Consider the following 13,709-nt stretch of genomic DNA (forward strand, 5'->3'; position numbering starts at 1 on the left):
ACAAAACCGACAATTGTTCTGTCACCATAAATTATGTAAATAAGTAATTGCATTTCAAATGGTAAATTTCTAGTTTTTTATTATAAAAAAAATCGTTAATTTGTATTAATAAATATATCTATTTGAAAAAGGTAGATACAAAATAAATTTGTAATTTTTCCAATGATGTCTTTTGCTTTGTAGTTCGTGCGATCCCCTAAAAATTTAATGTGCACCTCTGGCAAAAAGTGTCTTTTATCCTGGCCTGTTTTCAAGCCTCGGCTGCGCTTCGGCCAGAAAACTCAGCCTCGGACGAAAAAGATGCACTTTTTAGCCTTGATACACAGATAACTATTATTTCAAAATAAAACTACTTGTTTGTTTTGTTTTGTTTTTTTATTATTATTATTTTGTGCTAGTAGGTTAACTACAAGTGTAAAAAAATACTCCAGCGGGCACTAAACGCTCCAATGCTCACGTGGGCAATTTCTCTTCCGGCATACGTTAGGTAAATAACTATATTGTGAATTTACAGCACTCATGGTGCATTCAAGATTTTTTTTTTATTAGTCATTTTACCAATTTGTTGTTCTGCCACATTTTCTTGAGTGAAAAAAATATGTTAATATAATTTATTATATCCTTGTACATACATACAGTCTGTCCAAAAAGTCTGGAAACACCCCAATAAAATAGAAACGAATGATTTTCGAGGAAAACGCAAAAACAGGTGAACTAGCGTTTTCAAAAAGCTTTCTGTTGATAGTATCTGTTTGCTTTTTTGATGACCTTGAAAGAGTTATGATGTCATCAGAGGTTTTTTTTAAATGGCAATGTCGCATTTTTACTACCGTTTTTAATTTACATAAGAAATTTCCTGAAAAAATCTAATTTTTTTATAACAATAACTTTTTAAAGGTTATCGAAAAGACCAAAAGAAAATATCAGCAGAAATCTTTTTTAAAACACTAATTGACGTGTCTATAGATTTTTTTCAAAAATTATGCGTTACGTTTTCATTTGGGTGTTTCCAGACTTTTTGGACACACTATACAGTATGTCCCCGGATTGAGTTTACAAGAGGAAAAAAAAAATTATTTTTGATTTTACGTAAAAACTTCAGAGGAATAACATTTTTTGCTTCATCTGAAACCCCCATTTCCGTTATTAAAATCTCAGTATTGATACACTGTATTCTTAAATTAACATTTTTTGTTCAAATTTGGACTTAGAATTAATTTTTATGTTATAAATTTTATTACAATTGGCCTGGTTTTTTGACAAACAACTTATTACTGTTGCAAAATGTTGTCTTTAGAACAAAGAATTTATTTAATCCAATGTTGGACCGATTTTTGTCACATAATTACAAAATTTAATGAAAAATTTCCCAACAGTTATGTATCAGGCATGGGTGTTCAGAAGCTTAAACTTCGATACAGGTTTGAATGATGTACAGAAAACGGCGCATACTTAATAGAATAGTTTTATATTCAATTATCATTTAATTTTTTCAAAAAAAAAAGCAAAATATTTTTTCTGCATTTTCTTTGATTTTAATGTTAAGTCTTCCTCTGTGTTGAAAAAGACTTTTTAATAACAGAAATAGGGGTTTCAGATGAAGCAAAAAATGTTATTCCTCTGACGTTTTTGCGTAAAATCAAAAATAATTTTTTTTCCCTCTTGTAAACTCAATCCGGGGACATACTGTATATTAACAATCACAATAAAAATTGAACAAATTTAACTTTTTTAATTTTCAGTTTATTAGATATTCTTGTATATCTACAACTACCCAATGCTAACACTACTTAAAAATTTTGTCGCTACATCTATCTAATCTATTAAATTTTATTTCTTTCACCATTTCTAAACCACCCTTGCAATAAATTCTTTTTTCCAATATATCATTATTTGACTTATTTTTAACACTGAATATATTATAGATTTATTCCTTAACTGTGTGCTAGATGCTGAAAAACTAAGTCTGTGAATTTACCTGATTCAACAGTGTGAAATAAGACCAAGCAGTTTTAAGAATCTGAAAATAAATATATTACCACTACCTCATTTTCTACAAATAAATCCCATTTTACTCTCATGAATGTCTCCAGCGAAAGGTAAAACAGATTCAGGGCGGACAGTTTTACAGGTTTCATCAAGTTCATAGTGAAAAAAATTAATTTCTTCTTTGTCTCTTGAGGTAAACCAGTCCAATCCGATTGAAAAACAGCGTAAGGGACGTTGATACTCTAAATCGACAAATAAAAAATGCTCCATTGAGTTAACTATTGCAAAATGGCTTACCTTGACTTGTACTTCGTTACCAAACCAGCAATACATAAATATCTGCAAGATTATTGCGACTCCGTAAGAAAGCAGCGAATAAAATTCGCTGGAAAGGGGTGCCACCTTACCAAAACAAAAAACAAAATGAAACAAAGATTTTTTCTTAGATTGTGAACTCACCAACGTCAGCTGAAACATTGTTATTCCAATAGAAACACCACTGATGAAAAACTGCAAGAACAATATCCAGTTAAAAAATCCATTGGTTCTTTCGATGAAGCTAAAATTTTTGTTTGTTAAATTGGCTCAACTGGTGACCTCTCCTGATACCACAAAATCTGTTTGTGATGCTCCACACATTGTCTCAGCTTGGAGTCAGCATCTAGTCCATCCTCTTCACCGACGAGATTCCTCAAACTGTCACACAACATGTCCAACTGACTTCCAGTGTAAACATTGAAGGCAGCAATCAACGTGTCGACGTTGACGTGGATCAGAGTCATGTAGCTGATGCCCACGATTTGGTAAACGTACGTGAATTCGTAAAACGGCGAGGCTTTGGCGTCGTACGGATACCACCCCAAGAACGGAAGCCGCCTCTCTTCGGGAGACGACCTGTCCAGAAACGGAAAAACCGCCCAAAAAGCGTTTGAACCGCAACACATCGCCAGGAATATCTTGTAGATGGTTTTCCAAAAGTGAATACCCGGCTCTATCAAAACCCTCTGCTGGGAGCTTCGCGGCTGGAACAGTTCGTTGCCCAAGAGGGCGACAATTTCCTTGAGCACGTTCATGTTCTTGATGAGGTAGTAGGCTTTGAAAGCGCCCAAAAGCTCAACCAGCAGGATGTAGGAGGTGGCCGCGAGAGCCTCCAGGTTGTTTCGGATGAAGTAGACGTTCACTACTTGGAAAAATATGTGGCCCAGGATGAACAGCGTGACGAGGATCGAGGAGTAGATTGTGTAGAGGTCCAGTTTGTAGGTGTCGCCTTTAGGCCAGAAACCCATCATTCTTAGGAGGAAGATGTTCATTCTGATGTTGGCTTCCCAGTCGTATTTTTCCATTTCTTTGGGCTCGGGGAAATGTGATGAAAATCGCTCACCTGCTACAGGATTTGATACGTCTTGTTCAAAACAAAGAAACAATCAAAGAAAATACGAAATTATAAGAATTGGTGCGTTTTGTCAAAAAGTGGAAAAGTGACTCTGAAGGGATCAAGTCCAGCTTTTATGTGTTTGCTTGTTTTGAAGGACCAATCGCTCGTTGCCACTTAGATTCTGCGCCAATCAAATTTGTTATACTACAATAAATAATTAATTTCACTAAAACTTTAATCCAACATAATTTAAATATTAATCAAATCAACTTACCATTTTTTTTCACGAGATGCCATACAGCTCTTTACAATATTGACCGTTTCGATTTATTTATATTTTTGACATATAACTAAAGTGTTTTTTTAATTGGGCACAAAACTTGAAAATCCGGTCAAGGACGAGACTTATTAATAAAAACCTCGTAGGGAACTGAAACTGTCGAAGCAGCAAAAGAAAATATCTCGTCTGTTTTTTCCCTGCACCCTTTAATTATATTTTGTATTATTAACGTGCTCAAAAAGTCGACTGTTCTTTGATCTCGTTTTAACCCTTCAATTAAAACATTTATTAATTGGGGCAAACCCTTTTATTACATTTTTCTTTTGATGTTTTGGTGTCATCTGCAGTTATTTTTCGTGAGAGAACGATCAGATGGACACCTTGACATAGATTATTAATAACTCCAAGACGTTTTGGGGAAACTAAATAAAAGATGAATAAGTTTTGCTACGCCCCCCTTGATCCGATTTGGTTCTTCTAAATTTCAGCTTGCAGATGCTCGTGTAGTGTTATCTCGGAGTAAAGTGGTGAAATTTTGTATTTTCAACGGTAAGAACTGCGACTTACTTTGTTTCTAAATTGCTCATAGAAAATGTGAATTTGATGGGTTTACCCAAGAAATAAATGGTCTTTGCTTTAATTTATACAGTTTTATTCAAAAATTTTATTAAATTAATTTGTGCCTACTTACGTTATAATAAATTTAAAATAATTTTAGTTTAAGTAAGTAATTGTAAAACCAAAACAATTCTTTCGGTTTCGCGTACATACTCGTGAGTATTATACAGGGTGTAAGAGAAAAAGTGCATTTATTTTAAATGGTAATAGGACTTATCTACTACAACAACTTTTCTAAATAACTTTTTTCGAAAACAAATTCTGGAGGGTTTTAAAAATTAATTTACTAAATTTACCAAAGATTTGCTTACCCGCCTATGGAACAATTTTAATCTAACTAGATTTAATAAAGAAACTAAATAAACAGCAGTAATAAAAAAACAAACGAACGTGAAACCATTTTATTCATCAAATGCAATACGAAGGGAATAAAAACATTCAGTTTTCAAAGGGGGACAAATTCCAAGAAACTTTAGAAAAGTTGTAATTGAGTACTATTACCAGTTAAAATAAATGCACTTTTTTCTATTACACCCTGTATAAAATTAAATATCTTAAAACAATTATAAACTTTGGGGAAACGCAACTTCAAGAAATATTTTCAAAAAGTTCTTGAATTTTAAAAATATTTCAAACTGCTAAATACCAACATACAAATTGTGTTTTCGTTTTTAAAATTTTGTTTTTCCCGTATTCTTCTATTGCAAACTAGTAAAACTGACAACAATGCACTAGACATTGACGCATTTATAACCTCAAACTTAGAAAAACATAATTCAACACACTTTATTACCAAATTAAATGCAAAATTTCCATGGCCTTCTATTATGCCAAACCAACGTGAATGCATTTTACATTATTATTGTGAGATTTTGGGATTTATTTATTAAGTACAACTTCTACCGCTATTAAAACATAACACAATATTTTCTTGCATTTTTTAACTACTTCATCTTCAAAAATAATTATTTCCGGGAACTAACTTGATGTAGAAGAGCAAAGTAAGACCACGAAGTCTTCATAACCTAAAAATTCAAAACATTCGTGAGCTGTAGGCTCCGGTAAATCACGTTACCCTCATAAAAGTGTCCAGCGAAAGATAAAATAAATTCAGTGCAGATAGTTTGACTGGTTTTTGTGCTCTCATCGTGAAAAACAACAACTTCTTCTTCAGATCTTCAGGAAAATCGGTCCATTCGCATTCAAACACGGCGTAAGGAATATTGCCACTCTGAAACACAAACAATAGTATATTACAGTACGAGTGGAGAAACTAAAATTTTCACTCACGCGTGTGTCGAATTTATACACGAGGCGAAGTGAGTGATTTAGTTTCCAACGAGTGCTGTATTGCGTTTTGTTTAATCCTGCTATTAAAATTTCTAGAGATTTTGATCATAAAATTTGTTTAACAAAAAACATAGGAGGCAGTTTCCGTCGTTATGATTCTCATAAAACAAACAATTGCTTTGTCAAAAAATTATAATTTATCGCAAAAGTGTGTGCAAGCCTTTAATTTACATTACTAAGAGAATATGGAGGAAGAAGTTAATGCAACTCCCGCAAAAATCTAAAGACAGATACATAAAGAAGTTGGAAAAATTTCGGTCATGGATGAAGAATAGAAGAAGTAGTGGTTGCTGATTTCAATGGATTAATAGAAAAATACGCTGCCTTTTCCCTGTGGTTTACATTTTCGATGCTTAAATCCATCCTATTTGTTTTTGAGACAATAGACATGAGCAAGTAAGTTTCGTGGTTCACAATTAATTTACTGATTGTAATCATGTGATTTTGTAGCTTTAAGATATTGTTTGCGATTTTAAAAAGCAAGTCGAAATTTTATCAACCTAAGAAGGCGAAGACATTTGATCAGAAAGAAGTGAAAAGTTTCTAAATCAAGCTCCCGACGAGATTTACTTGCTAATGAAGATGATTGTTGATGTGTATTAGTGTTACGAATAAAATTTGGTTCAGCTTATGTGTATTGAGAAAATGAGTGAGTGAAAAAAATTTCATCCACTTTCGCTCACTCGTTGCTATACAAACAGTTTGAATGGGCAAAACAAACCCTTTCACGTTTTGTATCTAAGTAAGAAACAGTAATTTTCAATAGCAGGATTGAACAAAAATAATTGTTAATCAAATAGCTACGTTGAGACTTTTATATGATAGGTTTACGAGTACCTTACACTCCACTTCGTTTCCGAACCAACAATACATAAATATCTGCACGGTAATCGCAAGCGCATAAGACAAGAATGAGAAGAATTCGCTGGAAAGAGGAACTAGCTGGAAGGCAATTCGAGTAAAGTATTTTAGAAAATTATTAATAATCGGCGTACCAAGGTCAACTGAAACATTGAAATGCCAATAGCAGTTCCGCTCACAAAAAACTGGACCAACAAAATCCAATTCAAAAAATTGTTGCATTTTTCGGTATAACTGAAAGGTGAAATTTTATTGAAAGAAGTGAAAAATTAGTTTCGTACCTCAAAGTTTGCTTGTGATGCTCAATACAGTTGATCAGTTTGTCATTTATGTCACCCGGACCAATCAAATTGTGAAGATTTCTTAAATTGTCGCAGAGAATATCAAATTGGCTGCCATTAAAGGCGTTGATTGCAGCCACTAAAGTATCTATGTTGACATGAACCGTGGTAATAAATACAACACTCGCAATCTGGTATACGTAAGTGATTTGGTAAAGGGGAGATATTTGGGTGTTGTAAGGGTACCAAGCCAAGAACGGGAGACGCTTCTCTTCAGCGGTCTTGTCCAAAAGAGGAAACAGAACACAAAACAAGTTGTAACAGTAAGACATGGTCAAAAACGTCTTGTAGATCGCTCTCCAATAGAATATGTTCGTGTCTATTAGAGTTCTCTGTTGGGCTGTTTTCGGTTGGAACAAATCGGTCTCCAAGACTTTCAACAGTTGCTTCAACATCTCCATGTTCTTGATTAAATAGTACACCTTGAATACCACCAGCATTTCGATCAGGAGGACGTAGATGCTTCCAGTAATGGCCTCTAGGTTGTCACGGATAAAGTAGATGTTGACCACTTGACAGAAGATGTGACCCATCAGGAATACAGTGAGTAGGATGGTGGCCTGGAGGGCGTAAATTCCAGGTTTGTAAGTTTCGTCGCCCTTTGGCCACAATCCACAAACTTGCAGCATCAAGATGTTCATCTTGATGTTGGCCTTCCAGTCGTATTTGTCCATGAAGAAACCGAAAAATGCTAAAAATGTGTAGCAACTAAGCAGGAAATGTGATTGGAAACGTTTTTTTTATAAAACAGTTAAAGTTTTAAGAGATATTAGAGTTTGTTTCAATTTGTGATTTGAAGTATTTGGAGAACTGGTTTCAATGTAACATAGCTCGGATTTGAGAATTTGATTCAAAATATTCTACACCATATCCATTAACGTTCTTATCTGCTGAATCTGCGCCGTCAACCCCACCTTTTAAAAGCAATAAATTATTTACTTAATAGACAACAACCAATAGAAATGTACAATACCTCTTAAATTAATCTGTCTCTCCTGTTTACGTCCTAACCAAAATGATTTTTTTACACTTTCAAGGCCACTGGATACGAAAATACATTCACAACTAAGTGTACCCATTTTCTCTCTTATAAATAACCCCTTCAATTATATTCTTAATTGGACCCTATCATTAACTTGCAATGGTGATAGTCTTTATTTTTCCTTAACCCTTCAATTAATACAAAATTTATTTATTAGACCGAACCCTCTCATTACAATTTTTCTTTCGACAGTCAGCAATCATCTGCAATTATTATTTTTCATGAGATGGAGAAGCAGACATGGATTATTCATAAGAGCAAGAACTGAGAGGGTAATTATTCAGAATTAAATTTCCACGCCCCTTTTAACATTTCATTTAGTTTTTTCGCTTGTTCCACTTAAACGACAATTCTTAGTGTGGGTTGGAATTTTAATGTGTGTAGTGTCATCTCCAGAAAGGTAAGCTTGTATCAGATTATTCTTCCATATTTGCAAGTCATTGAAGTGATTTGTATCCACAATATCAAAATCTAAAATATATTTAAACTTTTAATATATTGTAATTTTTTGTTTATGATAATATGCTAATATGTTATTTAAAATGTGTAGCCAAATGTATGGGTTAACAATAGTAGGACAGTGTACAATTTCCCCTCAAGAAAACTGTTACTGGAGTTTTTAAAACTTAGTTCTGATACGAATTGTGATTTTCGTTCGGGGAAGTTATTTATTAATTTTATTCGTTTCCAATCATATTAAGAAACAATAAAAAAATGTCTAATTTTTACAAATAGTTATTTCTATCACAAGGCTAAAAAATGCCATTTTGCAAGTAAGTGCAAGCACGGTTTGTGGAGCAGAGGCGTCAGCCGAGGCTCACAAGTGCGAGCACTTGCAAAATATTTTATAAGTCATCGAGTCTCTATAACTGTTACTAACATTTATTCCCAAATTGAAGATAAGTTGTACTAAATAAGATTGAACAGATTTACATCAAATTGTGATGGTTTTTCATGCATTTTTGCAATAAATCTAAACAGTAGCGTGATATTAAATATTAATAAACTACAGGTGTCCCAGAGTTACGAAAAAGCCCCATAACTTGTTTGTTATTAAAAATATCAACTTTTTTTTTTCTCTAGATGATAGCTACGCTTCGGAAAATATTGTGGTATATATACAGGCTGTTCTGATATTATAAAAACACTAAAGTTATGTTTTTCTAAATGGAACCTACCCAATTTAATTTCATTTTTGCATTCTATGCTAAATTATGAATCAAATCTATACAAGTCGTTTTTACTTATCTGCCATAGTTTTTGATCCGTGGCGCTTTTTTTACCAGAATTTCGAATTGCAGGGGTCCGTTCGAAAATTCGTACCATCCAAATCGTTCCACATAAATTAAAATAATTGGCGCTGTTTGATTCCTGAATGTTTGCCGCACCTGCTGAGTGTTTACTCAACAAGCTGCTCGGTCGCATATGCCTACTGCAATTTTTTTAACATAACAAACTAAAAATGTCAAAAACTCATTTTTTTTTCAAATGGCATCTCGTATTTATTATTGCACTGGTCGAAAGCTTTTTTGACAAGCTTGTCTTCAGCTAAAAAGTTGCTCCCAATTTAGTGATTTTAGGATAGCATCCTAGATTTTCAGTTTCGACTATATGTACAAACCCTCTACCGCTTACTATGATTTTTTTGACTCACTTTTATCCCCTTTTTCTCGAAAATTATCAATATTTGTATAAGGCATTATTGGGTCAATCGTTACCTATTGCGGAGTTCTACCACTGGTTAAAATATCTGCTCAAATTTCACAGTCACCCTGTACATCGTAACTTGACTTTGAGATATTTTTTAAAACAACAGCTGTCAGCAACATATATTTTTAATTTTAGAAAACTCGTCGTTGTAACCGCAATTAGGTGCACTGGCTATATTGCAGTCTAGTTCCAAGCGAAGATTTTATTAATGAATTAATTGTGGAGTCTTCTGGGTCCCGTTTCTCCAATAATAAAATATATATTGTCTTTTTCATCACTCCCTGACACTTCTAGATGACTTTTAAGGAAATACGGTACTTTTGGAACATGGTGTATATTTTAGTGTATATTTACGATCAATTTAAATTTATTTAACGTAAGTGAAATAAGATTATAATATGTACCGTGCCTTCAAATAAATGCGGAATTAGAGTAGACTGTGATTTATATATTTTGTCTATTAACGGTTGGTAATAGACGTTTAAACACGTGTATTGTGCTGTCCAAGGTCACTGCTGTGCCTTTAAAAATTCCATGTTACCAGCTTCATAATAAAATCAGAGCCAACTCTAATTCCGAATTTATTTGAAGGCACGGTATTTGATTTAACCAGCTTGGATATCAACATTTTCTTTCTCCGACAATTTCTAAACTTCCAATAAAACAAATTTAATTACTAATTTAAAAAAGTTCTTCACTCCCGTGGTGTACTTGAAGATTTTATTACTCTCACAAATTATCGTGAGTACAACCTCTCAATAACGGCCACAACATGACCGCTATAGGGAGGTGGCCGTTATTGAGAGTGAAGAATAAATAACACGTCGATTATTTTTATGATTACTTTATTAAGACTAAACATTTTAAACATTACCTACCACATTACATCATGTTGTAATAACATTTTTTTTTTTTAAATATTTTTCAATTGAGGTTTGTTTTAAGTTCTTAATTGTTGTTTGCAAAACGTGAGATTCACAATTTACTAAAATGTTAACAACTTCTATAGTTAGTGCACTTTTATCATGACAGAATTGAAAACTTTATACGAGTACGCCTCTTAGTCTTTCACACACTTTACCTATTTCTTTGACATTTGACGTATACATTTCAGATTCCACAACATCACTTTCACTATTTAAATCATCACCTGAATCACAAGAATGGGTAAACGTAAACTAACTCAAAATCTGTGAAACTGGAGCCACTGCTGTTTTTTTAAATACGCAAAAGAGTTAAATTTAAATTTAGGAAATGAGTACTAAAGGATTTTAAGATTTTAGGTATCTTTTGTCAAAACAATTTATGACCGGTATTGAGAGGTAAAATTGCATGTATTTTTCCAATAAGTAATACCTTTCTCCTAGTGGCTGTGGCCGTTTTAGAGGGTGACCGTTATTAGGAGGGTCATTAATACGGGTTTTCGGTATATTTAATCTATTCTGGGTACTTCAAAACTGATCGTTCTTAGAGATGACTGTTTTTCAGAGGTGTTTTTCAGAGAAGCATTTATTTATACAGTTGCACAAAAAATTTTAAAATATTTCAAATTGCTAAATACCAAAATACAAACTGTGTCTTCCTTTTAAAACTTTTGTTCTTTGGACGGTTTCTAAAACAAAGTTCTTTGCGAACTTACCATTATTTCTTCTTTTTTAAGGTAAATAAATGAACTATTATGGAATCGTCAAAATTGCAAGATTTTTTATTTAATAGTGCAAATATTACTACGTTCTATTATTTATGATATTTTTGGATATATGTGTTCATTAAGTACAATTTCCATCTATTTTCTTGCATTTCTTTTTATTTCATCCTCAAAAATAATTATTTCCTGGAACTAACTTGATGTAGAAGAGCAAAGTAAGACCAAGAAGTTTTCATAACCTAAAATCAAGACATTCGTTAGCTGTAGGTTCCGGAAAATCACGTTACCCTCATAAAAGTGTCCAGAGAAAGATAAAATAAATTCAGTGCAGACAATTGGACTGGTTTTTGTACTCTCATTGTAAAAAACAACAGCTTCTTCTTCAGATCTTCGGAGAAATCTGTCCATCCGCATTCAAAGGCGGCGTAAGAAATATTTCCGCTCTAAAATACAAACATATATAATTGTTAGTAAAGTAAGTCTACTGAATTCTTTAATGTGATCATTTTACCTTAATCTCCACTTCATTTCCAAACCAACAATACATAAATATCTGCACGGTTATTGCAAGCCCGTAAGACAAGAGTGAGAAGAATTCACTGGAAAGAGGAACTAGCTGGAAAGCAATTATTCGAATAAGCATTTTAGAAGATCTTTTTTGAACCGACGGCGACGTACCAAAGTTAATTGAAACATTGAAAGGCCAATTGCAGTTCCGCTCACAAAAAACTGGACCAACAAAATCCAATTTTTCGGTTTAACTAAACTAACTAAAAAGTGGAATTTTATTGAAAGAAGAGAAAAATTACCCTCGTACCTCAAAATTTGCTTGTGATGCTCAATACAGTTGATCAGTTTATCATTTATGTCACCGGGACCAGTCAGATTGTGAAGATTTCTTAAATTGTCACAAAGAATATCAAACTGACTGCCATTGAACAAGTTGATGGCAGCCACCAAGGTGTCAATGTTGACATGAACCGTGGTAATAAATAACACACTAGCCATCTGGTGTATGAAAGTGATTTCGTAAATGGGAGATATTTTGGTATTGTACGGGTACCAAGCCAAGAACGGGAGACGCTTCTCTTCGGCTGTCTTGTCCAAAAAAGGAAACAGAACACAAAACAAGTTGTAACCGTAAGACATGGTCAACACCGTCTTGTAGATCACTCTCCAAAAGAATATGTCGGTGTCTATTAGAGCTCTCTGTTGGGCTGTTTTCGGTTGGAACAAATCGGTCTCCAAGACTTTCAACACTTGCTTCAACATTTCCATGTTCTTGATTAAATAGTACACCTTGAAGACCACCAGAATTTCAAGCAGGAGGACGTAGATGGTTCCAGTGAGGGCCTCTAGGTTGTCACGGATGAAGTAGATGTTGACCACTTGAAAGAAGATCTGTCCCATCAGGAATACAGTGAGTAGGATGGTAGCCTGCAGGGCGTAAAGTCCAGGTTTGTAAGTTTCGTCGCCACTTGGCCACAATCCGCAAACGTGCAGCATCAAGATGTTCATCTTGATGTTGGCCTTCCAGTCGTATTTATCCATGAATAAATGAAACAGAGCTAAAAGTGTGGCTAATTACAAAAATATGTTGCAGCTGTTTAGATCCAACATAAAGTTAGAAATTTTCAAGAAATGTGAGACATCGGTTTTGAGAAATAAGTAAATTATAATTAAATGAAGGAATTGGAATTTGTTTCAATTTGAGATTTGAAGTGTTTGGAGAACTGGTTTCAATGTAACAGAGTTAGACACCGCTTTGATTTGAGAACCATAACCAACGTTCTCATCTTCTGCGCCGTCAACCCCACCATTTAAAACCAATAAAATATTTACGTAACAGACAACAATTTGTCTGGATTAAAAAAATCATCAAAAACACAAATATAAATGACAATACCTTTAAAATCAATCGATCTCTCCTCTTTGTGTCTTCACCAAAATGATTTTCTTACACTTTCAAGGCCACTAGATACGAAAATACTTTCACAACTAAAGTTACACATTTTCTCTCTTGTAAATAACCCCTTCGATTATATTTTTAATTGGTCCCTATCATTATCTTGTAATGGTGATAGTCTTTATTTTTCCTTAACCCTTCAATTAATACAAAATTTATTTATTAAGCCGAACCCTCTCATTACAATTTTTCTTTCGACAGTCAGCAATCATCTGCAATTATTTTTCATAAGATGGAGAAGCAGACATGGATTATTCATAAAAGCAAGAGCTGAGAGGGTAATTATCCAGAATTAAATTTCCACGCCCCTTTTAACATTTTATTTGATTTTTTCGCTTATTCCACTTAAACGACAATTCTTATTGTGGGTTTTATTTTTTTAATGTGTGTTGTGCCGTCTCCAGAAAGGTATGTTTGTGTCAGATTGTGTTCTTTTATTTTTGCAAGTCATTGAAGTGATTAGTATCAACAATATCAAAATCGAAAATCTTATCTCGAGCACATTGGCCTCATTTTGGGAATAAATGTT

At 33.6% G+C, this 13,709-nt stretch overlaps 2 protein-coding genes across 2 annotated transcripts; both read right to left on the minus strand.

Moving 5' to 3' along the window:
* Positions 1-1,960: 1,960 nt before the first annotated feature.
* On the minus strand, positions 1,961-7,488 carry LOC138131832 (uncharacterized). Its single transcript, XM_069049108.1, has 10 exons — positions 6,755-7,488; positions 6,608-6,707; positions 6,450-6,554; positions 5,338-5,493; positions 5,233-5,287; positions 2,587-3,370; positions 2,449-2,536; positions 2,287-2,391; positions 2,076-2,231; positions 1,961-2,020 (listed from the first exon to the last, which is right to left on the minus strand). Exons 1-10 carry the CDS (start codon positions 7,486-7,488, stop codon positions 1,961-1,963), a joined length of 2,343 nt encoding a protein of 780 aa, XP_068905209.1.
* A 4,338-nt stretch (positions 7,489-11,826) lies between these two features.
* LOC138131914 (uncharacterized) lies at positions 11,827-13,540 on the minus strand. Its single transcript, XM_069049220.1, has 2 exons — positions 12,032-13,540; positions 11,827-11,830 (listed from the first exon to the last, which is right to left on the minus strand). Exons 1-2 carry the CDS (start codon positions 12,763-12,765, stop codon positions 11,827-11,829), a joined length of 738 nt encoding a protein of 245 aa, XP_068905321.1. The 5' UTR covers positions 12,766-13,540.
* Between the last annotated feature and the right edge of the window lie 169 nt (positions 13,541-13,709).

Source organism: Tenebrio molitor, chromosome 1 (assembly GCF_963966145.1).
Source record: "Tenebrio molitor chromosome 1, icTenMoli1.1, whole genome shotgun sequence".
Lineage (NCBI taxonomy): Eukaryota > Metazoa > Arthropoda > Insecta > Coleoptera > Tenebrionidae > Tenebrio > Tenebrio molitor.